The sequence below is a fragment of the Mus caroli genome, unplaced genomic scaffold, assembly GCF_978045245.1.
Source record: "Mus caroli unplaced genomic scaffold, Mus_caroli_1 scaffold_4, whole genome shotgun sequence".
Classification (NCBI taxonomy): domain Eukaryota; kingdom Metazoa; phylum Chordata; class Mammalia; order Rodentia; family Muridae; genus Mus; species Mus caroli.
In genome coordinates this window covers 96,870,317-96,897,168 of record NW_028227259.1, presented here as the reverse complement: position 1 = coordinate 96,897,168, position 26,852 = coordinate 96,870,317, and the positions used below count along the sequence as shown (strand labels likewise).

General features: G+C 45.5%; 1 protein-coding gene across 7 annotated transcripts in view; it reads right to left on the bottom strand.

Annotated features, from left to right (window-relative positions):
* The window catches only part of Septin11 (septin 11), an 89,957-nt gene that overhangs the window by 40,413 nt on the left and 22,692 nt on the right, over window positions 1-26,852 (bottom strand). For all 7 annotated transcript variants that reach the window (XM_029477669.2, XM_029477671.2, XM_021163118.3 and 4 more), the window contains exon 2: window positions 3,717-3,831. In XM_029477669.2, coding sequence (XP_029333529.1) covers window positions 3,717-3,831 — 115 coding nt within the window. The remainder of the gene's footprint in view (window positions 1-3,716; window positions 3,832-26,852) is intronic.

The window sequence follows — 26,852 nt, the reverse complement described above, 5'->3', positions numbered from 1 at the left end:
TTGAGTTCTGATTCTAACTTGGGCTTCCCCTTTGGTTCTGGGGTCAACTTGATTTTCACTCATTTTAACTGATGAGCTGTTTCCAGCCTTTCCGGGGAAAGGGTGGGATGGAGATGCGTAAGATCTGATAACATGAATGAGGAACACATAAGAAAGCTCATGGTCAGACAAGAAGCCAGAGGCTGGGGGATGGCCAGAATAAACCTCCACCACTGCCCTCTCAGATCAGAATCAGAGACCCAGAAGAACCACTTTAATCCCTTCTGTAGACAAAACCTAAGCTCCTCTCACAGACACACCATTCTTAAAGGTCCCACAATGTCTCAGGACTTGCACCAAGGCTAGGTCCCCAGCATATGAACTCTTAGGAGGACAGACTCAAACCACAGCCAAATTATAGAGACTCCAAAGGAAATTGGGAGAATTGCATACCCTATCTTGGAAGGATATCCAGGATTTACTATAGAGCAAAAAAATATTAAAGGCCAGAAACAGCATGGTCCTTTGTGTAAATCACACCCCCAGACACCTATGCACCTGCGAGCGGTTCTTATCTGTCCTTATCTGTCCCCAAGCTCCCTTCTGAGAAAGTCTTCTTTCCTGTAGGGAGCCACTTGTGTTTTGGAGTACACTGACCTCCACTCCCAGACAGGATGGGAACCACACTCAGAAAAATCTGTGGTATTCAGTGATCTGTGTCAGGGAATGCCTTGTTCTTTCCCTGCTGGTAATTTCTGGAGGCCAGATTGCTGGAAAGGAAATGTCCAAACACAAATAAGCCAGCAGTAGCAAGCAACACCACGAAGTGGGCAGTGTTCTGAGCTCATGCTTGCATCTCGGGAACCCGCTGTGTGTGTGTGTGTGTGTGTGTGTGTGTGTGTGTGTGTGTGTGTGTGCACAAGGATGTGTGTGCACAAGGATGTGTGTGTAAGTAAGAGACTCTGAGTGTGAAAGCCGTGGCCTTTCATTGGAGACAGGGTCTCTTGTTTTCTGACTGTGTCTGCCAGACCAGCTGTCCCCCGAGGCCCTGCCTCCAGCTCCATCTCAAAGAGGTGCAGGATGCACCCAGCTTATACAGAGGCCCTAGAGATCTGAACTCAGGTCCTCACACTTACTTAGCAAGTGTGCTTGCTCACCAAGCCATGTCCCCTGCCCTGGAGCCAGTGAACTGGTATTTTTCCTGTATGTGTGTCTATGCAAATGTTAGTTACAGATGGTTGTGAGCTGCCATGTGGGTGCTGGGAATCGAACCTGTGTTCTCTAGAGGACAGCCACCGCTCTTAACGGTTGAGCCATCTCTCTCCAGCCCCAGCCGGTTGTTCTTAATTGCATTATTTAATATGCTATTTTCTGACCCTACCCTGGGGAAGGCAATCCTAGCTACACTTAAGTTGGATTTCTCCAAGTCTCTGAAAAAGAACTTCCTACTGTAAGAACGATAATCAAATAAAGGCTTTGGTTGCACTGAAGATGAGGGAAAGGGTCCAGGAGCTAAGGGTGTGGGCATCCTCTGCAATTATAAAGAGTAATGGATTTATGCTCCCTAAGGAGAAGGCCACCTACAGACCCATGCCGACTTCTGCCTACACAACTGGAAGGGGATACACCCTGGTTGTGTTACAAGCCACCAGACTGAATTTCTTAACAGACAAAGAGGTGGAAAGCATCCTTGAAGCATCCTGGGGTTATCTGTGAGTAAGATCCAGGTCCAGGGTTTGTAACTTTCAATAATAAGCATGTGTTGTGTTAATTACTTTGAAACGCTGAACTTACGAATGGATGCAACTGCCCAGGTATGAACCACGGTACTACTACTTCTCCAGGAGAGGGGGCAAGGCAGATACTTCTTCTAAATCTAACAGACCATTAATATAAGAGAATCCAACCTACATCAAAACAGTGCTATTTTACATGAGGGCTCAGTCACCGAGCCATGCATGCCATGTACCCAGTTAGATCCTACCCTGTCCCACGGGCTAGCTCTCACTACGGTGCAGGAGACAAAGCGCAGATCTCAGATCAACTCATGAAGCCGATTTTGGAAAGAGAGCCTGGGAGGCTTGGGAGAGAAGTCAGAACAGTAATTGGCCCGAAGTTAAAATTTAGTACACTTTCCAATACAAAATCAGCAAACTGCTACTCTGAGGAAGAACTGCCCTGCTTTACAGTGAGCACATACCAAAAGTACAACTGTGCAGTACCAACGGTAACTCGGGGGGGCCTGTAACTTGTTCCGTATCAAAAGGCTTGCACACAGGGAGACGGGGAGGCGGCTGCTTTGGCCAGGTCTCTCCCGCCATTCTCCTTTCCAAGGCTTAAAACACGGTGCCAGAGAACAAGCTGGCCCAGGCCACTGGCAGATTGTCACATTCTACACTATTGACTTTCATGTGTCTTGCACGCCAGCTACATGTTGACAGGCTCCTGAAGAAGAAAGACATCTGCTCCCTACCTGCTCCTCATGCTGAGGGCAAACCTTCCAATTTGTCAGTCTAATACACTCTGTCGGGTTTAGACTGGGGGTGAGGGGTTGGGGGTAGGGAAAAGTAGGGTAGGGGGAATAGGGAGGTGTCACACAGTGAAATGTTTCCCTGTATCTCACCGTGACGTCCTAAAGAATACGCCAAGGAGCCTGTGACAACAAAACACCAGCGCAGACCAGCTCACTGCTCTGCAAAGTGATGGGGTTTCAGGAATACTTTTAATCAAGATAACAGATTTATTACTTTGATTTTCATGTTTGTCAGCCTTTTTCTACCTTTCCCTTCTTAATTTAAGACGAATGCATCTGGAGAGAGGAAGGAAGCCGCCCCCACCCCCACCCCCAGGCCAGAGGTGACCAGGGTTATAGCAGGACACTCACTGGGAAGAGGACCACGTGAATAAGACCTATGGAGGGAGCAAGTCAGATCTCTTTAAGGAATAAAACAAAGTTAAATTTTGAACCCAGTTGAAGAACGCCAGGTCAGATAGAGATAGAACCCTGGATTTTGCTTCTGTCCTGAGAGCGAAGGCTTACTGAAGTGTCAAAAGTCATTTTAACTCTTCTTGCTTTGATGAGTCTTTAGAAGGCTCCCAGGGGAAGTTACATTTACAGTAGAGATTAGAGACTTGAGGAACACACTGCTTAAAGCAGTGGTTCTCAGCCTTCCTCATGCTGCGACCATTTAGCACAGCTCCTCATGCGACGGTGACACCCCCAACCATAAAACTACTTTTGTTGCTGCTTCATAGCTGTAATTTTACTACTGTTAGGAATCATAATAAATATCTGATGTTTCCAATGGGCTTAGGTGACTACTATAAAAGGATCAGATGACCCCCTCCCCCAAGAGGTGAGGACTCACAGGTTGAGAAGCACTGGCTTGAAGGCTTTTGGATGCTTTTACAGTACATACCTGAGTTCCTTCCATTTCCTATAGTCTAATTAGGGTCCAGCTCCCCTTCTCCATGAAAAATTAAGACAAATGTTTTCATGACAGTATAAGACTGGCCAGTTGCATGCGTGACCACAGAACAGAAATGAAGACAATTTGAATAGTACCACAAAACTACAAAGCGCTTATCAAATATAGCTCGACTCTTCACAGTGGTGCCTCACAGGGACAGCCATGATTATTAGCTTGCTCCACTGGAGGCAAAGGTAATAAACAATCACCCTCCTTTCCCACAACCATCATGTCCCCTTCTGTGCAACAGGTGCGACCGTCACTTACCCACGCACAGGATGTTGAAACAGAATCCTTGAGAAGTGGATTTGTTGACCAGCTGGTCGGGCAGACTGTCAAATCCAACATGGCCAGAAAGTGATAAGTTTCGCAGCTCTTCATTCTGGAATTTAAGAGAAGAAATGCTTGAAGAACCAGGAACTACACCATTATTTCCAAGATCCTTGTGACATACACGGATGTCCTGGTGTCCAAGCCTTCCCTGGCTTCTTCACTACCAACCCCGGAACCTCCTCCTCTTACAGCCTCCCTCCAAAAGCAGACTACTGTGAGACCCCGAAAGGTAGAGCCCCTAAAACATTTCCCCAAGCTTGTTTTCCCTGATCTTTAAAAATACAGTTAGAAAGCAGCTCTTTGTTCTCTATAGCCAGCAAAAAGCCTTTTTGTTTCTGTGCCTTACAGCCAGAGACGCGATAATTGTAGGAAGACCTACAAGGACATAGAGATTGAGGCCGGAGAGGAAGCTGCAGCTCACCACCACCCCCAAAGGAGCTGTAGCCAACTCCTCCCAACTCCTCCGCTAGCTGTTAAAAGCCCCCTAGCTAGCAGATCATAAAACCTCTTGCAGTTTTCACCAGGTGTGGTTTTCTCATTGGGGTGTTGGGTGTTGGGGTGTTGGCCAACTCATCCCCAGACTTGAGCGGAGGCCCAGCTTAGGGGGGGTCTTACACTACCTCCCTAGGGACCTCATTCCCTGCATTAAGTATACAGTTCCAGGAAATAGGAGCTTAGAAGTGACTAGTTCAAATATGCACTAGGTGACATTAAAAAAAAAAAAATTAACAGCTTCCATCATTCAAGAAAAACATTCCATTCATTTCCTACACATGCAAACAAACATTGTTCCAGAAACACAACCGGGGCTCTGAGATGCTCACAGTGGAAGATACAGAAGGCTACAATTAAGAAACATTGTTATAACCACCATAAGGCAATGCATTTAAAACTTCTCAACACGGGGGCTGGTGAGATGGCTCAGTGGGTAAGAGCACCCGACTGCTCTTCCGAAGGTCCAGAGTTCAAATCCCAGCAACCACCAAAAATTAAAAAAAAAAAAAAAAAACTTCTCAACACACAAAGCACGTCCGTCTCTTCATTTCCTGTCCAGGCTTAGTAGCACTTCTTCACGAAGGTGCTCTGCACACACAGGACCTCCTCAGTGTGGACTGGTGGAAACTGGGGGTGGGAGGGGGGTGGGGGGGTGGGGGGGGGTGGGGGGAGCACAGTCAGGCATTGGAGTTGAGAGGCTCATCTGTCTTAGATGACAGTGCTGACCATTAACACAACTTTGAGCACATCTCCTGAGCATTAGAGATCAACTGCGAAGCTTTTCCTCCCTGAGAGACAGAAGTCATCTGTGGTCAGTCAATTACAGTATCCTAGCTATGATTCTCCAAGTCAGGAAGTCAAACATGGAAAGCCTTCTGGGAGACAAGATTGCTGGGACTCCAGCTATGGCTGTCACCAGCGGACTTGGTATTCTAATACTGAATGTGGATGAAGAAACAAACTTCTCTCTCTCTCTCTCTCTCTCTGTGTGTGTGTGTGTATGTGTGTGTGCGCATTCATACACATGCGTATGTGGGTGTGTGTAATGTTTGGGGATATATAATTACATGTATGTTAATGTGTATGGAGGCCTGGGGTCTGTTTTGATTGGCTTCCTTAATCAGTCCCCACATTATTTTTTGAGACAGGGTTTCTCACTAAACCTGGAGTTTAAATAGGCTGGGCTGTGGACAAATGAACTTCAGGGATCCAGCTGTCTCTGGGCCCAGCACTACTGTTAAGCAGCCCACATCACCACAGCTGGCTTTTTTATGTCCTGCTGAGATTCTGAACTCAGGACCTCATGCTATTCCCCAGCCTCGCAGTTCTGTTTTTCTAACTAAAAGAAAGGAAAGGCTGTGTATGATAACTTAGTCAATGATTTTAAAAGACTTTTTAAGTCTTATTTTTTTTCTATTGTGGGGTCATGAGTATGACTTAACAACCAAAGCTGGTCCATTCTCAAATTCCTATGGTTACTATATGGGCAAGACATGTGACTCTGCCAACACTAGGGCTGGCAGATTTTAATTGGTCTGTGAATACTAGACTACATGGCAGCTCTGATTTTCTGAAATAAAGCAAAAAAATTCAACCCCTTGCCTGTGTGGTGGCAGCTGCAGGTTTGAAGTCAATGGGACAGGGAACAGATGTCCATTCTATGAATAGTTTCCTTGAAACCTGCCAACAGTAAATACAAGACTAGAGAGCAAGCACTTAGCCTTGAGTGGAACAACATGGGCCACAGCTTCCCTCACACACAGGCCTCATACACAGGCCTCACACACAGGCCCAGTGGGCAACTGTCCTGGAGGATGAGGGAGCCTTCCAATAGTGCCGGACTTCCAGCCCCAGACCTGTGTCTGCCCCTTCCTCTCAGATACCTCAAAAGTTCAGACCATAGGTATTTTTAGGGTGTTTACCACATCCGCTGAGTCGTGGGGGAGGAGCATGTGAAGCCAGCCCTGGATTATATTTAGAAATGTTTCCATAGCAGCTGCGTGGTGGCTATTGGGCACTAGGCTTGGAGAAGCCGTCATACCAGCCTTCACTTCTGTTCTGCCATGCATGTGAATGGTCATGCAGCAGAGAAAAGGCTGGAAAAGACCCAAGCCTAGGCTCCTCCCACTGCCAATCACAATTCTAACTTTTGGAGAAAGGCAGGGATTGATGCTCTGGATCCTGACTTGCTGGATTTCCAAATAACCAACATCCACCCAAAAACCAATCCCAGGAAGGCATCGTTTCGTAATTATAGCTCTCATCTCAGAGCTCAAAGCTCGGCATCTCACCGTTATCCAAAACATGAGAAGCCACCCACACACCCACTGGGTATATTTATACCCATTGAAAACCACACGCAAAATGTCAGGCCATAAAACATTTTTGGTCTTACAATTTTTGAAATTTAACCTTGTGTGCTTTTTCCTTAGATTGTCTTATGAAATAGCTAAGATTTTTAAATATACCTTTGAATTTTATAATTTAAGCCAAATTCTTCCCAGTTTTTTTTTTTTGTTTTTGTTCTTTAAGAAGGGCAGCAGCTCTCTTTGTGTGGTGGACAAAAAGGAAACAGGAAGTTCTTCACCCAGCTTAAGAACTGGAGGGCTGGAGAGATGGCTCAGTGGTTAAGAGCACTGACTGCTCTTCCAGAGGTCCTGAGTTCAATTCCCAGCAACCACAACCATCTGTAATGAGATCTGATGCCCTCTTCTGGTGTGTCTGAAGACAGCTACACTGTACTTATATACATTAAATAAATAAATCTTTAAAAAAAAAAAAAAAAAAAAAGAACTGAAACAGCAGAGGGACTGAAGGACCAACTGAGAAGCTTTCCTGGTGACTCCTACAACTGAAATGAAGTCCCTCTTCCCCACCCTGCGTGACACGCACCTTAGAATTCACTATCTGAGAAATGCAGTCTAGAGGGCCAAGTTTCAAAGACCCCCAGATTTCATCTGCACGACTCAGTTGTTAGCCTGACTACTTCTCTTACATTTCCCTATCTGTACTGCAAACTGGTATGACTCCGCAGTCCTGCCATCTCATCCCTAACTCATGCTTCCCCAGTTTCCTGTTTCTGTTAGAGGGATTTCCCTGCCATGAAGACCTCTGCTCCCACCTCAATTCTGAGGTCTTACCAACGCTACCCACTTCCTCTCTTGCAGCCCCACCCCAACCCCATCCCACCTTCTGGGCCTTGATTCTACCCGCTTCTTCTCAACCCTGATGCTGGACAGGTCTCAGTACCCAGGGGTTCTCTCCAAACTCCCTGCCATCACAAAGCTGTTCACATTTCCATGCTTCCTGGATCTTCAACTTCTGACCCAGAAGCAAGTGACACCTCGATGAGTCGCCTTCCGAGCCTGAGACAAGTTTAAGTGTCATCCTGCTAGACAAGGGTGATTCCCATTGCCTGTAAGGGCCTTGTATCCAATGACTATACCTTACAGCCTCCACCAAAACATTACTACCTAATTTATCTTTATTACAAAATCTTAGGGGATCCTGAATAAACATCTCCCTTTCCAATAAAAAGAAACCTCTGACAGTCTCTGATCATCACGACTAACAGTTCATGGTGGCTAATGTTCTGGAAGAGCCCTACACAAAAGCAAAGTGAAGCTATTTTCTTAACTGAGTGAAGTAGCTGTGATCACCCAAGTTAAACTTATAAATGAGGAAACGGAGGCACAGAAGTCTGTTATTTACCTAAGGCTGCGGAGTTACTGAAGCTGAGGGGCAGAAATTTGAAGACAAGGAGTCAGCATGTAAATCAATAAAAGCATGTACTTAGTTAGCCTGCGCTAGTGTGGGGTGGTCTACGATGCTGCCAGGTAGCCCTGGACACTGTAACGGTTCAGCTACTAAAGACATCCAATATGTTGAGACCAAAAATAAATAAATAAATAAATAAATAAATAAATAAACAAACAAACAAACCTCTAATAAAACACTAGTTCTTTGGCAACCATAAAGGGCAGACATTGAGACTCAGAATGGGCAATGTTCTCCCGGTATATTTTCACTGTCCTGGCAATGCCAATGCATTTTGATTTCTGCAGTCATGGCACATGAAGCCTGTAATAGAAGGCTTAGTTTTAACCATTTGGGAAATAAAAGTAGCAACATGAAGCCACTAAGTAAGTGACCAGAAGACCTTAATTGGTGTAATGCCCCCCCTTGCTAATCTGTCTGCTGAAGGTTTCTTACTGAACCAATCCCACAGCCCACTGCATCATGAATGGAGTTGGGACTGAACTTGATTGTACAGAACAGCCAGGTTTAATCTGACTGTTTCATTTTTCTCTTTTCAGAATGTGTCTTCTTGGGGATAATAACCTATTCCCCTAAAAAAGCCTACTAAAAAAAAAAATCACTAAAGTAGAAGGGGGTTGTTTCTGTTATTCATTGTTAAACCTTGTTTCCAACCCTAAGAAGGTTTTCAATGTAGCAGTAAAGACAGGTCATACCAAATAGGATACTGCTGAGGATAAAAGTGACACATACCATCTTAACAGAGGGACATGGGAAAGGGGGAAGTAGCTTTTGGCTGTTGAAATTTGGGGCACCACTGGAGCTCCCCTGGATACATTAATGAAACAAAGGTGCAGTTTGCAGGGCTACTCCTTGGTGAAAGCTACCTGTGTCCAAGAGGTCTCTTGGCAATAAATGTACATCCTTAAGTTCATAATCTGAAAGTTTTAGGAGATGCTCAGTTGACTTCATTATGGAGATAATTATAAGACAGCTTATATAAGAATGTGTGTCAACTCCCAGTTCTAAATGCCTCTTTAATCTGTGTTCCACAGGTCACTGTTGTACTTAAGCAGAGTAGGCTGACAGACAGCTCAGAGCAGACAGACAGGGGTTTGAATCCCTGCTTTGTTTCCTACTTGCTTTCTGTCTTTGTTCCTGCTTGGCAGGGCTGCAGTTAATGGTCCTCAGGAAACATGAGTTTCCTTTCCCCGAGTGAGGCGGGAGGAAGGGACAGCTCCAATTGTAAAACCTGAAATGAATTAGTTCCGTGACTGCTGCGAGACACTGCAGGGGAAACTGATCCGCAACGCTCTTGGACAAAACAATAAATTAAAACCCGCTCTGAGAAAGGCAGAGTGAACAGACAGAAGGCGGCAGGAGAGAGCCTGAGGGTTCCAGCATGGAGGACAATCCACCTTCAGAGGGTAAGCTCAGTTAGAGTTGGAGGAACACAGTGAATGCAAAATCAACCGTTCACAGCATCAGCAGCCTCCAAGGCTGAAAACCATTGCACACTCCCCACCCTCACTCTGGCTGCTATTTTAATCCATGCCAGACTCTCGAAATTAACAAGCTAGATGCACCCAGATGGACTCTATTCTCCACAGTCCAAGTGATACCCACTTATTTCACTTTAAAACCCAAACTGTTCAGCATCAGATGTGGTTAGTAATGTAGCCTATACCCTCTGATCCTTATCAAGGGGTGGAAGCAAGAGAGTAGGTTGCCATGGTAAATGTTTTGTTATCATTAAAACAAATTATAAAAGCAAGATAATTTTTACCTTTCAGGTCAAGAAGGTTTCTATTTGACATATAATTTACATGTGCAGATGAGTGTTGGAGATTTTGTGTACACGATGCAGTTACTACATTCTTGCCGTAGCTTCAGTTTGTGCACAGTAAATCATAGTGATCCAAGATGTTTAATCCTGCAGCTTAATTTTTTTCTTCTGTAAAGTGACATGATTTAGCCAAAGACTCCCTCAAGCCCTAAGTCAAGCCTCTGGTCCTTTCGCCAATTCTAAGGTTTCTTTTGTCTGGAAATCAGAGATGCCTCAGTCCACAGCTATCACTTGCTTAAGAAATGGCAACACAGGAGATACTTCAGGTAGACGGTTCTGATTGCCAGGTCAAGACAGCTTCTTTATAAAGAGACGGCAGTTGGAGAGTCTATCCGGCATCCTGAGAAACTACAACTGATAGAGATTGTGTGTGTGTGTGTGTGTGTGTGTGTGTGTGTGTGTGCGCGCGCGCGCGTGTGCTGAACATTTCATTTCTGCTTTTCCTGCAATGATTATCACTTAGCCACAAGTTGTATAGTTAGATTCCAGGCATGGTGGAGGGAGAGAGAAGAAGGTTAAGGAGGGGAGAGGGGAAAGAAGAGGAGGGGGATAGAAAGAGGAGGAAGGGAAGGAGGAAGAGGGAGGAAAGTGGGAAGAATGGGGAGAAGGGGTAGAGAATGTTCCCTCCTCATTCTTCACAATTGTCCTGCCGCAACTGTCCGTTGTTCTTTTTCCTGCATCTGCAGTCTTTCACAAGTTTTGAAAAGGGCCCCAGTAGCTCGCGTGTGAGTCGCTTTTCTGTCGTCAGGGATCAAAGTGAATCTTTACTGAGGTTTGTATTCACCTTGCGCCATTTACAGTGAGGGGTAATGTGTGCTAGACACTGTGCTAAACGCTAAGCGAAAAGTACAAAGCTCCCACCCTGTGGAATGTGTCAGGCAAGCGGAAGCCGGCTGAACAGCCACAAAGGTACAACACACTGAGTCCTACAGTGTGCACAGCCATTGCTAAGAGCCACGGATCTGCTGGTGAGAAAACAGCACCTGGAACTGTGGAGTAGCGCTGGAGCAGGGGGAACCCCAGGTCAGTCACAAAGTTGGAAATAACAGATGCTTTGCAACTTTGTAACTCATGTAATTACTCAGATTTCAAGTAAACTCACCAGCCTACCTACCATATGCAGAACCCCGTACAAGTAGCCAAGCATTTCTGAATACTAATCAAGCCGATAGCCCTAAAGGAGTCAAATGCAGGCTGTATACTTCAGGCTAGCCAGTAAAAACAGGGCGTCTCAATGAACGAGGCCCAGGGGAACCCATAGGCCAGCACAGATGGAAAGAGTAGGTTTGTTGGGCACAAGCAACGTAGCTGGTCTCTCCTCCCTGGGAAGCCATTCCTGTTGGGAAGAGGAGAGGCGCTTTTCATTTTAGGGCGTTTCTGTTGAACTTCCTGTTTCAGCCGTACAAATGAGAACAGGCTGAAGAGAAAATGCAGATTTCCATGCAAAAATCTGACTAAGCCATCTCCCAGTACCTGAAGAAATCCTGACCTCACAAACTACTTCCCAAGTATTCTAATTGATCATTTCTGTAAACACATACCCTTCCCAACTAGAATCTAGAGAGAACTGAATTGGTCTCGGACTCTCTTAAAAAACTAAGATGGGTGTGAAGCTGGGAACTGCCTGCCCTCAGTTCCCAAATGAAAGGGAAAGCAGAAGAATTTGAATTATGGACCCAAACCACAACTATGAAGCCCACACGGAATCCTTTCAGGATGAGGCACTGCTGGGGTGACTTTCAAACTCTGAAACCTCTCAAGCATTTCATTTCCAGTGAGGGTCACATTCTTTAAGGATGATTTGAACAACATTTGCAAGTCTGCTTGTCATCTATACCATGAAATCCAAAAGATGGAGCCAAGAAAATCCCCAGGGAAACTGTTCCTCACACACAGCGGAACAGAGCCAGAGAGAAGAGGGGGAGTTGGGAAGATAATGATGTTGGTTTCTCTTCCTAGCCAGCTAGAGCTGGGACTGAGAAAGGGGGTGTCCAGGGCCAGCTCCCAGGTCACAGAGCAGGCGGATCACGAGTAAATAGCCCCAGGGGCACCCTAGAAATCTCTGACCTACGGCTCCAATTCCAAGTGCTGCTTCTAAGTAACTTTTTCCTTTAAAAAATTTCCAGGAAAGGAATTAAATATGTTTTTCTAGATCTTGGGGGTAGGAGGGGATGCATCTAATAAAATCTGTCCCTATGCTATTGGTCTTGCAGAGAAAAACAAAGAGTCCGCATGCAGACCCTTTCAAAACACCCCCTATTCTCTGACTTGGTCATTGGGGGTTTCTTGAGTGTTCCCTACCAAGTTAGCGTTTCCCCTCTGTGACCAGATGTCATACCTCCAGCATTACTGCCCCACCATGCCTTGCTTTTTGCCAACTCTTCCTATCTTGCTTTCTCACTGGCATCAGGTACTGCCAATCTGCCAGCTAGTTCCTATTTCTACACCTGGAAAGCCAAGCACTTGCAGGCATCACCTTTCCCTAACCCTCTCCAGCTACACAGCACCAAAGCCTGCCTCTAGTGCAGCAGCTCTCAGATAAGAGCTTGGGTACCTCCGGCCTCCTTCTACAGCACAGAGCCAGGGGAGCAGGAGGCAGAGCTTTTCGAGACCCAACACCATGAGCCGTGGCTCACCTTTCACCACCAGACTGGTCGATGGTAAAGCCATCTATCAGGGCCTTTCCACACAGGTCTCCAGCTCATTCTATCTTCTGTACAGCCTACCTTCCAATAAAAGGATGAATTCTCACCTTTCCTAAGACCCAGCTGCTTTGGCTGGGGCTAGCTAGCATTTTATCTTCATTGCATCCAAAATTACATTTTTTTCAGATGTCAATTAGAAAAAACACTGCTGAAGTGTACTGAGCCCCAGCTGTGGCTCCCTACCCACCCGGCCCCCACCCCCAGATTCGAGACAGGGAAGCATTAATAAAATACCCCGTGGGCAAATGACCGCCAAGTGTGATGACCCAAAAAACATACAAGTGGGAGCAAAATTTTCCTTACAGACATCATGTTTTTCAAAAAGTCTGTTTAAACTCAAGAGGCCCAAGCTAACTGGAAGCCAAGACTTAACAACAACAACAAAAGGCCATTTCTTACATTTCCAGAGACCACAGCCTTTCTGCTGGAGTCTGAGTGACTTAACGCCCGCCCGCAGGAGCCTCACAAATCCTCAAAGTGCTGACCAGAGCAAAGTCCCGTGTTTGGGAATGACAGGGTCCATGTGTGCATTCCAGGAATGCTTACACATTTTATAGTGCTCAGAGGAAGAAGGGCGGGAGGGAAGCGGTGAGACAAAGAGGCACGAAGTCTCACAAGGGGCTTAGCAGCAGATGCTACAGCTGTCCCAACCCCTATCAGTCACCTCGAAGCTAATGCACAACACACAGACACATAACATCATGTCAGACCTCTCAGGCTCCAACCTACCCAGCTCTAAGACTCACCAGGTCTCCACCATACAACTGCCACATAACCTCTCACAGGGATCACACTGGTCCTTCCTGCCCTGCCTTATGACAGACTTAGATACGTTTTCGAAAACCACGGGTGAGTTCACCATCAAGAGAGCTACAAAGCTGGAGTCAGCCCAGAGTCTTCCCCTCAGATTTTTACACACCACTCTATTCTCCATGTTCATGAATCCATTCCCCGGCAGTTCCTGTCTTCAAAAACACTGTGGCTTAGGGCATATATTTTATTCACTGAATTACTTAATCAGCAAATAAAAAAGCATGGATGGGCTACTTCCTTCCCTGGGCCACCATTTCTATCACCGGACATAAATTAGGACTTCCTTTTTCTAAGATTCCATTTATTTCTGTCCCTTTCTGAAAAGGCGGGGGGGGGCGGCTTTTATGATGAACATAGACTGGCAGTCTCTCAGAGACAGGAGGAAGCACATGAAGCCAACTCTAAAACAGTTGGGGGGCAAGGGGAGTACCAGGGTTGTCTTCAGTCACAACCTGGCCATTTTCTCCTCCCAAGGTAATTCAGTTCCTTAAGCAAAGCTGACCTAGTGTCATCTCTGACATACCCATAGCACCTGAAAACCATATCCCAAAATACCTCAGAGTATAATAACTATGCTCTTAAGAAACAAACAAACAAATGAACATATGACCTTATTCTACAAGTAGCATGCAATAACCCGTCCAAATTCACAAGCTCTTGTAAGAGTTTTCATGGGGTCTGAGGAGCCTCAGCTCTGAATGGAACACTACCAGGATAGAACAGAGGTTGTCCACAGAAATTTGGGATGTGTATGCATTCTTATAACCACATAACACATTATCAGAAAACTAGAAGCATGGGATACCCTCATTTAGTTTCCTAAGTCATGGCTCGGGGGTCATAGGGCTGGAGTCTCTGCTCAGGAGAACACAAGGCTGGCAGCACAGGCTGGCTGAGCTGAGGTATGCCCAGAGATTCTAGGGCAAAGTCTACCAACAAGCATTCTGGTGGTTGAAAGATTCGGTTCCTTGAAATTATGAGCCTCTCCTTGGTGGCTGCCAGGGGATAAGCTTAGCTCCAAAGGTCATGACAGTGCCCAGCCATGAACTTACCCACCCACTTCAGAGCCAGCAATGGAGAGTCTCCCTGAGTGCCTCTCTCATTTGGGGTACCCTTCATCAGGAAGAGCCCAGTCCCTTATAAAAAACAGCCTGGCCACATCAAGTCCATTCAGGGTAGTCCTCACTTTTAACTGAACGGCTTTATAACTTAACCTGCTCCCAGGAATAGAAAAACCCACCGTGGTGACCAGTCCCGGCAGACAAACCAGGTGTGTATATACCAGGCAGCTGGGGTTGTGGGTCATCACAGGATTCTGTCATCCTGAGAATGAATCCAGATTGGATATAATCAAGAATATTATTCCCTCAACTCAAAAAAGAATACAACTACATTTCTGGGGAGAGAACAGAAATTAGTAATGGCATAGCAAACTAGATTGCCCCAGGTCAGCATGGTGTCCCCCTCTTGTTTATACTGAATTGTGACAGTCCCACGAGGCCAGTGACTGCCTATCTGGAGTCTTTCTACTTGTGGAAGAATCTAGAACAAGAGAACTTTGCAAATATATAGGCGCTGGTTATTCGACAGGAACTCTAGGGACGAAATGAGAACTCAGAAGACAAGTCAGCAAGATAAAAGGATGACTTCCAAGTGTCTCATGGCGAAATCTAGTGGCAAGGTTAGGTGACAAGCTCACACAGCCAAGGCCTCCCTTAAAGGAGGTCAGCGGTGATCAGAGTCTCACAGAGAAAAGAGTGCTTGCAGAAAATGCCTGGAGATTAGAGGAGAGGAAGGCACTGAATTGAACTGGGAAGGCGTCGAGAAAAGAAGGAACTCCAAAGGCACAGGAAGAAAGGGCAGAAAAAGGAGAACCACCATAAGCCAAACCCTGGGGCTAGAGAGCAGCTTCACAGCTAAGCCTGCTAAATGCTTCCTGGAATAGAGAAAGCATCATGAAGACACACCCAAGCAGTGGACCTTGACACACACCCCCGCCTGGCACTGCAGCCGCCAGCGTCTGGTGGAGGGATCCAGTGAGCAGGCATACTTGGGAAGATTCCTCTGTTTTCTCCCACCCAGTGAGCTATGAACTTATCTTCCTCCCATCTCTCCAGCAGAACAAGGACTCTCATGAGTATAGAATTGTCCTCTGTCCAAGGTTCTAGCCCACATTACCAGGCTGGGCAACCATCCAAATAGTTCGCTGTTTGATGCAAACTTTCTCCCTGGTTGGGGGGATGGGGGGGAAGGCTGGTGGGGAAGCAGAGCTTGCAGTGAGCCTGACAGTTGCCGCTATAACCCCTATCCTTCTAGACCTGCTGAAGGGTTCCATTTCTTCCTTAATCTGCTTAAAAATAAAAAAATAAAAAATAATAAAAATAAAAAGGAACACTGTAGATTCAATACTCCCAGTAGCAGAAAGGGCAGCTTTCTACCTTGCCAGGCTAACTGCACATCTCACTAGCATCCACTTAGTTGGAAAAGCAAGCTGGTTGTGGGGTTTTCTCACATATGTTTGTGCTCTCAGGGAGGCAGATCCAAGCCACTGTATTGCATTTTCAAAGTGTCCTTTCGCTGGGTGATTTTAAATGCTGGCTTTCTTGTGCTGATTAGCTAAGGGAAAGCAAGCCTTCTTTTCCCAGGCTGCCTGCCTGCACTGCAAGAATGTTCCCACAGTCCCCTCCACCCCCTATTGTTGCCTAAACTTAAAGAGGCATTTTATTTATTTATTTTTAATTATTATCAGGTTCATGTGCCTGAACAACACACAGAGGATCCAAGCAGAACACTGGGAAAATCCTACAGACAAAAACTCTGTAAAAACTCCCATCAGCTCTTGACTCAAGGGTTCCAGCTTCGAGCACAAAGCAATAAGGTTTGGGCCAGCAACCCAGGTACTCACGGGATGAGAGGCATCCAGTTCCCCTGTAACTCTCAGATTAATTGATTAAAAGTTAGGGGGATCTATGACGGGAGCTATTTCTGACAGCCTCTGATAACATGATTACAGGGAAGGATGGCACTGAAATCAAAACCCAAAAGATTATATAGCTCAGCAGGGGGGCCTTGCTGTACTTCAGACATTCTGAGAAGACAGAAACTGAGAAAGTTAGCTGAGACCCAAGGTGAACAAAAGATCAAAATTAGCATACGGCTTAGGCACTGGTCCAAGTAGCTGCCATTAAACACCCCCAAAGCCAAGTGGTTTATCAGAATAACAATTATCCAAGTGGTGAAGGAGAGAGGCAGGCAGGGGAGCGATCAGCAATTAACACCTGCAAAAGTAACTCCCATGGCCATCTGACTTTGAGAAAAGTCCAAGCCTCAAATCCTGTCTACACAGACAGGATCAAACTGCCTATCTTCCTGTAGTCAGGGCCCCACAGTTAAAAACCCCTTTTGCTACAATTTTTCCTAACGCACACACTTGCGACCAGGAGCAGGGTTAGCACAAGGCAGCAGCTGCAACCAACAAGGTAAGGAGATGAGGCTTGGTGGCTCCTCCCAGCTTTCTCCTCTCTCCAGCTTCCTACTCACTTAAACCATATAAGTCATTGCAACATGACATATTCACGAACCACAGTAAAATCCCATGCATTCGGCCAGAGAGACTGGTGACTCCTCAGTCACCATGGAGGGTAGAACGGTGATAAGTTGCCTTGTGTTCCATCCACCACTCCCGGCACCAGCGCGGGGAAGCACAGGGAATCACAGGGAATCAGTTCAGAGCTGAAGGAAGCTGCTCGGTCAACGCCACAACACTTAGAAAAGAACACGAGTTCCTCCACTTCTTAAAAAGAATTCTTCTCTTTACTATTACGAGTATGAGTGTTTGCCTGCGTATATGCATTGGCATCCTGTGTGTTTCTGGTTCTCAAAGAGGCCAGAGAGGTTGTTGGCTCCCCTGGAACTGGAGTTACACGTGATTATGAGTTGTCATGTGGGTGGTGGGCACCGAACCAGAGTTCGGTGCTCTAACAGTTAGTTGAGCCATCTTTCTGGCCCCATGTTTTTTTAACCAACCAAAGAAGCAAAAAGAGAAGGACCAATATTTCCCTTGAACGAGGCACAGAAAGCCACAGACCATTTTCTACTACGCCAGAACTTAAACGCACTAGCAAAAGCCAACAGGATCTCCGAGGCTGCCACACCATCCACCCTTCAGGGTGTCAGTGGGATGGTCCTTCCTCAGCCAAGGAACAGTGATGGCTACAGGCAGATCCAGCCCTTAAGGAAATTCTGCTTCATTCCCTGTGAAGCGGATGGTTTGGACCCCTATTTCACAGATGGGGAAACCAAACTCACTTAAATGGCAAAGCCAGAGTCTAAACCAGTTTTACCGGATTCCCATCACTCACACCTTACACTGCACAATTAAAATCAGATCTTCTCACAGGATACCCACTTCTGCAGCACCCCACATGTGCATCCTGTAAGCAGAACATCACGTTCTTCAGTGGGCGTCTCTCACTTCCTTGTATTTTTTGCCCACCATAGCTGTAAACTAACAGTACACTACATTTTCACACTTGACAAGGTCCCAGAAGAGTATTTCTTGGTTTTTGTTTGTTTCAAAACAGAGTTTCTCTGTGTAGCCCTGCCTGTCCTGGAATGAGGACTGGCCTTGAATTCACAGAGATCCGCCTGCATCTGCCTCCAGAGTGCTGGAATTAAAGGAGTGTGCCACTACCGACTGGCCATGTGAGTGTTTCCCAAATTCAGGAATCCAGTGTTTCTTATTCATCTTACTTTGAACTTTACCTACTATAATACCTATAAAAAGGCTTTATGTTTACAGACAGTGAATGGCAGAGAGTACAACAGAATACAAGGTAGGATACAGGGAGAGGACCCACAGTGATTGGTATGGGCTGAGCTGCCTCAAGCATACGATAGGGGTCAGGTGTAAATGGGGCTTTGAAAAGTGGGAGAAAACCAGTATGTGGCCGCTCTAGACATACGCTTTCGTAAGGACTCTTCCAATGCTCAGCCCCCAGCTCTTGTGTAAGGCGTAAGTAACAAACAAGCTGCAGCAAAATTCTTGTCACCATGGAATCAGCGGTCCTAGGGAGTCTCTAAAACCAGTTCTCAGTAGCCTTTTCTAAACAAGAGTAGCACAGATACATGCTGACCGTAGTAGAGCACTGGGAGTATCGCACTCTCTTCTGAGATGAAGAACTTCGAAGGCTCCTAGTCACATTCCACAGACCCCAGGCAGCTTAGATGGAGAGAAGAGTGCATGCTAAGGGCAGGGTCCCAGCAGGCAGGAAGAGAGCAGGGAAGCTGAGGAGGGCCCACAGCTGTTGCTGGGATGGGTTCCTTACTGTGCCCACACAGAAAGCTGGGGGCTGGGATGATAGTGCACACAAATAATCGCAGGCCTCCAGAGGCTGAGGCAAGAAAGAGGAATGTGAGTTCAAGGCCAAGCTGAGCTACACGTGGCCCTGATCCCCCCCAAAGTGAACAAAAGCTAAAAAGGAGTAAAAATTATAACTTATAAGTGATGGAGCAGCTTGCGGCCATCATGCTCACTCTCACTCACGTAAGCTCACCAAGGCTCCTCTCTTCTCTTGAGTGAAGCAAGAGCAAACAGTGGCAGAGAGGGTCAATAAGCAGCCCCGACTGATGCAAACCACATGGCTAAGCACGGAAATTCCTATCACATCCTCTGCTTCCACCAGACCCCGCGGATGAACAAGCAGGGAGGTGTGGCCAAGCCCCTCTGGGCAGTAAGGAGAACAACTCTCTAGACGCCTACCTCCCACATGGAAGAAACCGCCACCTCACCAAGTTAAGAGTCATTCCCACGTTCTGTTGGAGGAGGAGAGAAGGCAGGCATGCACACGGACAGACAGGCAGACACACACACACACAGGTTTGCTGATGGAACATTATTATACAATTCTGAGCTTGCATTAAAAAACAAAACAAGCCTATAGGGTTGGCAAGATGGTTCAGTGGATAAAGTCACTTGCCACAGAAGCCTAGTGACCTGGGTTCAAGTCCCAGGACCCATGTAAAGACAGAAGGAAAGAACCAACTCCATGACTTACAGTCATGTTCTCCCATCAAGTACACACATATGCACAATAATAATAAATTTAAAAGAAAAAAAGAAAAATTTTGTTGCTAGTAATATTTTACTCCCATGAACACTTATGTTCCTGCAGCCTGGGCTAGCCTGGGCTAGCCTGGGCTAGCCTGGGCTTAGTGGCATTTCTTTTAAGTTGTTTCAGTGGATAATTTATTTACTCAGGCTCCCATTTCTGCAGCCATTTTAATTCACTCACATTCTTTTACATGCACTTTCCTGCAGCTCACAATTGGGAAAAAAGTTCAAGGGGACAGCCACTAGGGAACCAACACAGAACTCGCAGTGCGTTTATCTGCCTGCGATCCCCAGAGCCCTTACAAGAACTTGCCCAGACTTTGGAAATCGCATCCAGGTGTCATCTAACTTAAGCATTAATATTTTCCCATAAGAGCAGTGCAAAAAATGGAAGCATATTTTAAAACCAACTTTAAATAAATTTCAAATCACACATTTATATAACATCGTATAAGCTTGCCAGTGAAAATCAGCTGTCATTCTCTCGAGCCTTTTCCCACACTTTCCATTCCTCTCCCACCAAACACTTCCTTTAGAATACTGGACTCTTCCACCTCAGTCTACACGAGACTGTGTAACTGGGCCTAACCTCACTCAAAACAAATAGGCACAAGAAGGAAGCTAGGTCCACCACTGTGCTCCACAGCCAAAAATCTCCCAAGGCTTTCCAGTGCTGTCCCTGCAGTCAGCTTCACCACCATCATCACCATCACCACAATCACCATTGTCATCACAACCACCACCATCACCATCATGCTGGAAATACTACAGATTGAACCCAGGGCCTCATGGTAGCAGTGAAGTATCCACCTGAGGTGTGGACTACTCAAAACATGTACTATCATCCCTCTGGCCTTCAGTCTCATCATCCATAAGTGGGACCAAGAGGAAAGAAAGAAAACTGTCCTCTGTTCTTAAGCTACTTTCCATGGTCTATAGGGGATGCTGTCTCCAAAAGCCTATATGTGAAGTCAATACATAAAACCAGCTTTTGTTTTTCTTTACAGTGTTACGTTACTTCCCATGGGCTACAAAGAGACCGTGCCCCAGAGAGTCAAAAATGGAGCAGGAGGCATGGCTGAGAGTCTGAGCACTTGCTGCTCTTACAGAGGACCAGGTTTGGTTCCCAGCATCCAAATGGCTTCTCGGAGTCTAGTTCCAGGACATCCGACAACCTCTTCTGGCCTCTGTGGGCTCTTCTACTTATGTGGGACACATAAACTCACTCAGGCAACACACACATACACATGAATAAATAAAAGATGCATCATGCCAGCTGTGGTGATGTATGTCTTTAATCCCAGAATGTGGGAGGCAGGAGCAGGTGGAACTTTGTGAGTTCAATATAATAAGTTTCAGGACAGCCTGAGTTACTTAGTTAAACCATGTCTCAATTCATCAGTCAATCAATCAATCAAGCTTTTAAGAGGCTGGGGGAGGAAGGCCCATACTTTGTTTTTCTTTATAACGTTATTTTACAGGCCACTCTCAGCATACAGCCATCAGAAGTCCTAACTTTGAAACCACAGAATGCATACTCCTCTGTCAGGTCATCTTTTGGGCACCGTAGGGTCTTTCCCACATAGAGTAGGCTAAACAGGACCGCAGAAGCTAGGTGTTGTTACTTCTTAAGTGTTCCTCCAAATGTAGGTGTTACTTCGTAAGTGTTCCTCCAAATGTAGTCGGGAGCATTTCAGAGGTGTATAAGTTTATTTGTTTCCAACCCCACAGCCTTGCAGGTGTGGCAGAGCTCTTGCCTACCATGTGTGAGGCCCTGGGTTCAATCCCCTACACCGCTGGAACAAAAGCCAGCTGGGATCATCAGGCCTCACACATCCATTGGGAGTTACAACTTCACGTACTTCAGCCAAAAACAATATGTTGCATTAGAGCCAATGGCAAGTTGACCCAAAGACCAGCTGTCTTCCATTACATAGGCCATTGAAAAGATTTACAAAAATGTGACATTATGAATCAACTCTACATTCTTAAGTTTGAAAAAAGGTTCTGATTTTTTTTCTTCATAAAACATTTATGTCAGTGTATAATACGTTTATTATTGTTACTTCAAGTGAATTTACAAATGCCTTTAAGCTTAGTAACAGTAGACGAAGCTGCAATAAGAAAACCCTGGGACCGTCTAAAAGAGAAGCTTTGAGTTAGCATAAAGAATCCTCCCAATTAACCAGAAATGTTCCAAGCTGACACTCCCGCTGCACACGCTCCGGATGGCTGAGTGCTCCCAAACATGCCTGGTTTTGTCTGTAAGGCATTCGGTGCCCTTTACTGCCTATGCTGAGGGGCCACACAAGCAACCCCATTCACCCAGGCTGCGTTACACAGCCCTCACGAGGGCTTGCATTGCTTACCAACAGTGGCTCCCCATGAACACTCAACTGCACTGAGAACCTGAGTTAAACCTGATCTATCCCATCTGCAGCCAGCTCTATAATGCTGACAATGACCAGGCCCCTTAGAGGGATCCGTGCTAGTGAGAACCTGCCTCTGGACGATCTGGAACGCCTTACTTCTACGGTCCCTGAATTTTTAGTAAGCAAGTCAGGGGATTTGGCTCAGTTCTGGGTCTGTGGGCCTGAAGCAGGTCATTTATTCTCCTGGGTCTCGGCTTCCTTCTCTGTACAAGAAAAGAACTGGAGGACTGGATTCTTTAAAAGTCCTCCCTGCACTCGAATGCTATAAAACCCTGAACAACAGAAACAGAAACCCAAGGGCATTCACTCGCCTCCACAGCAGTGCACACTGCATTAGCAGAATGTCCGTGCACGGTGTCTAACCCACCAGCACCACCAGGGCTGACTGAAGGAAGGCGACAGAAAGAGGCAGGAGGGAGCCAGTGCAGGGCATCCTGGGTATTCTCATTCCATCTCTGGCCCCTGGATAGAAAACTTGCAAATACCGCCATACCAGAGGGAAGAGGTCCTGACGGGTCACACTTGAGAGGAAAACATCTGAGTGAGCGAGAATGGTGAAAAGGAGAAGCTGTCCAGACTCAGAAAGACCCACGTATCTCACGTAGAATCTGGGTTTAAACTTACACGCACATGCACACGAGAACACACACACACACACATGCAAGTACTCAGAGCAAACTATAAGAGAAGAAGGAAGCTGTTTAAAGGGAAGGGAAAGTGGAACAAGACAGAGTCACAGAACAGATGTGATATAAAGGCAGAAGGGCGAGGCAAATAATAACAAAATAATAAGCATACTCACTTATTGGATAAGGACATAATTATGCAAGAAAATGCCATTACTTTGTATCCTAACCAAAACAGTTAAAGGAAAGAATGAATCATGGCCGTCCATACCTGTGATCCCAGCACTGAGGAAAAGAAGACAAGACAGTCAGCAGTTCAAAGCTACCCTCAGCTACCCAGTGAGCTCAAGTCCAGTGTAGCTACATGAGACTCTATCTCCAAAATAAACAAAACATAAATGTCGAAAGTCACAATAGAAATTAGGAGGTTTAACGTCTTGAAATTACTAATAAAACTGAGAAGTATCCAGCAAGCTTAGCAAAAAAAAAAAAAAAAAAAAAAAGAGTAAGGATAGAAAACAACCAATTAAAACCAGACAAACAAAAATCAAAAAACTGGTGAAAATGGCAGGCATGAAGCCAGGGCCATCATCACCTGGGGCTCAAAGAAACAATACTTCTGTTGAAATCTCGAAGATGCCTTGATCCACAAGGAGAAGACTTAAAGTATCAGTTCACCAGAAGACCACCAGTTTAAGGCTAGCCTAAGACCCTATCTCAAACAACCAAGCACGGAGGCTATGCAGAAGCCGTAGGCAAATACCATGCCATTTTGCAAAGGGACTTGAGCAATTACAGGTTTGGGCATCTTCCCCTCTGAGAAGACTCTCTATAATTTTTATTTTAAAGACAGTCAACAATCAGTCAGATACGGCGTCCTGCGCCTTTGATCCCAGCACGCAGAGCTGCTGAGCTTGTGAGTTCAAAACTATTCTCATCTCTCTGTAGGAAGTTGCAGGCCAGCCTGGGCTACATAGTGAATCGGTGTCTCAAAACAGCAGTAACAAACAAACATGTAGTAACAACCAAATCTACTTCTGAGGATGTATTTCTTTGTTTTTGTTTTGTTTTTAAAGTTCAAAGCCTGGAAACACGTGTTTGGGAAAGAGGCAAGTTATTGACCCTTTGTGAGCATTTCTTCTGAGGGCTCTGCACAGGGGCCTCTGGAGCAAGTGAGACAGATGGTAGTTTCTGGTTCTCAACCTTCCTAATGCTGTGACCTTTTAATATGCTCCTCATGTTTGGGTGAGCCACAACCATAAAATTATTTTCATTGTTATTTGGTTTTTAGGACTTATTTATTTACTTATTTATATAATGTATGTGAAGACACAGTAGGTGTCTTCAGACACACCAGAAGAGGGCATCAGATCCCATTACAGATGGTTGTGAGTCACCATGTGGTTGCTGGGATTTGAACTCAGGACCTCTGGAAGAGCCGTCACTGCTCTTAACCTCTGAGCCATCTCTCCAGCCCTCATTGTTATTTCACAACTATAATTTTGCTACTGCTCTGAACTGTAATGTAAATATCTGTGTTTTCCGATGGTCTTAGGTGAGCCCTTGAAAGGGTCAGTAGATACCCAAAGGGGTTGGTTTCTACCCACAGGTTAAGAACTGCTGGTATAGATGCTGTGCTCGCCAGCGTTAGTGCTAAGCGTTAGTTACTGCTGTTACTGCTGCTGCTGCTGCTGCTGCTGCTGACCGTCTTCCTCTCTAAACCACTGAAAGGTATTAAAATGGGCTAGCTTCAAGGGCTCGAAAGACCCTCTCACTACCTGCTCTGCTTTCTTCCACTCACCTCAGCCTCTACCCAACAGCTAATTATGAGTTATATACTAATTATCTAGTAAAAGTTTCTCAAATGACAGAGCTTAAATGCCTGCCCCCCTGTAGGAGGCTGGATTCTCAAGCCTTTTCCTTTCATGTCCTGAGATCCAGGCTCTTCACTTTCTGGACTCTTTGACTCGTTTCTAATTTATTAGGCCAGGGCATCTCCCACTTGAATGAACACTGGGTTCTTAACAGTCGCTACAACAGTTAAATGCAATTAAATAAACCAGTTAAAAGCCAACTAGATTTCAAAAGACACCGAAAGTACAAGCCAAGGAGGGAAAGACTGTATGCTTTAGGTCCCTACGTAAGAAACAAAAGTTAAAAAACATGGATAAATAGGACATAGTTTTGTAAACTCCTTTTGTAAACTCCATGTATTGTAGATGGTACATGTACATGTTAGTCTTAACAAAGAATGGATGTCAACAGACAGAGAGAATGCCTAGTAGTGGGGCTTTGGGAAGGTATGGATAGAAACCAGGTCGTTCACAAATAATATATATATAATTGCACAGTCTAGCCACTATGGCATAGGAATCGGGATCCCAGTCCCTAGGGTAACAGGCATGGGCCACATCTTGTTTAACCTAAACACTATAAGGAATGGTAGGACCAAAGCACTCATGCTGAACACACATAGCTTGACCTTCCATACAACACAGTTCACTCAGGAAGTTCCTATCTCCTTTTGTAAACTCCATGTATTGTAGATGGTACATGTACAGGTTCACATCAGTGCACACATATGTGCACACAGGTTACACATGCACATGAGTCTACCTACCTGCATAGAGGCCCAGGCCAACCCTGGTGTTTCTTCCATCCATCTCTACCATACATCCTGAGATAAAATCTTTCACTACAACTGCAGCTCATCTAGTCAGCTAAGTCAGATGGTCTAGGAGCTCAGGGGTATCCTCCCGACTTGGCCTCCTGAGCAGTGGGGTTGGCCCTGTCCCCGCATGGTGCTGCGGATCTACCCTCAGCCTCTCATGCTTTGTTAGGCAGTCAGGTAGGCAGATCACACAGGCACTGTCAGCTCAGGGTAACGCTGACTTGGAGGGGAGTTGCCTCAAAGGAGAAGTATCCCCAGTACTTCACAACAGGACCATCTTTCTTGCCTGGTCTTCTTTCAATACACAGTGAATCGCCAATTGTCTCCAAAAATGTTCATTTTAAAGTGGTCCCTCTTCCCCACTTCCTCAAGTGAATACCACATTATTATGAAGCTCATAAAAAGCCCTGGACTATTCCTGATGATGGTGCTACACCTACACAAATTCAAAGATCATAACTAGGAAGCACTTCACTAAACCAACTCAACGTTCTGTTCCAGAAAAACATATAAAATGATGTACATTTTTAAAATAATCAATGTTTCCTTTAACCAATAGACCCACCTAGCCTGGCCTGCATGAAACATGCATTATTCTGAAACCTAGTATCTAAACTTAAAATACTCAATGACACACAGGCTTAAAAACTCTATATATCTCATTTTTTAAAAAGGCAGTGTAGACAGTGTCGTAGCATTGGCTAGGAGTCAATCGGAGATTAAAAAAAAACTGCATCTCTGCTACTCTTTAGTTGAATGGCTTTGTGGTACTGTGTGTAAGTCTCTTTATCTTTAATTGTTAAATGGGGATAATAACTGCATGCTGTACGTTTGTTAACTGAGATAATCCACGGCACAAGTACCTACAGTAAGCAATTCTAGAGTAAACAATGTTGTCTACCAAATCAGCATCACTTCTGACAGGCACTGATGTTCATGTAAGATAACACTGCTACCCAAGCTTGTAAGACAGGAATAGTATTCTTTCCATGGAGCCTGTAGTCCCCGGTTCTGGAGATCAGACATCTGTTAATAACCACCTCTGACTCTATTATTTCTACAACTTTTACTATCTGCGTTGGCAGTTCTGTGGAAGGTAATTAAACAACAAAAAATGAAAATGCCAAAAGCAACCTGCTAATTTCCATACAAAACAGCGTCGGGGGTTTGTTGCTATACATATAATTTCAATTACTAGGAAAAATCAGCCCAGGGGAAGGCCCGGAACACAGCATCAAAGAGAACTAACTAGTCATTCCATTTGCAGAGGATGTCTCACCCAGGCAAGTAGTGTTTTCTGAATCCCAGGAGTAAACTACATCAAAATGTCAACCAGCCGGTATGGTCTGGGCAACACAGCCCTGACAAAAGTTAGCCTCAGACCACAAAGAGTGGAATTGAAAAGGAAACTCTTAAGCACTGCTGCTCAATGCTCTCTGCTGAGACATCCTCAGCCCTTAGCTGATGCTGAGAGGATTCCTGGGGGAGACAGCCGATTGTCCAAGTCTTAGTTCTAGAACCTTCTCCAAGCATGTTGTGTCCCAGAAATTCCCAAACCTAACTCTTCTTCACAGGAAGGGGTGTGAACGGGCTGGAGAGATGACTCAGCGGTTA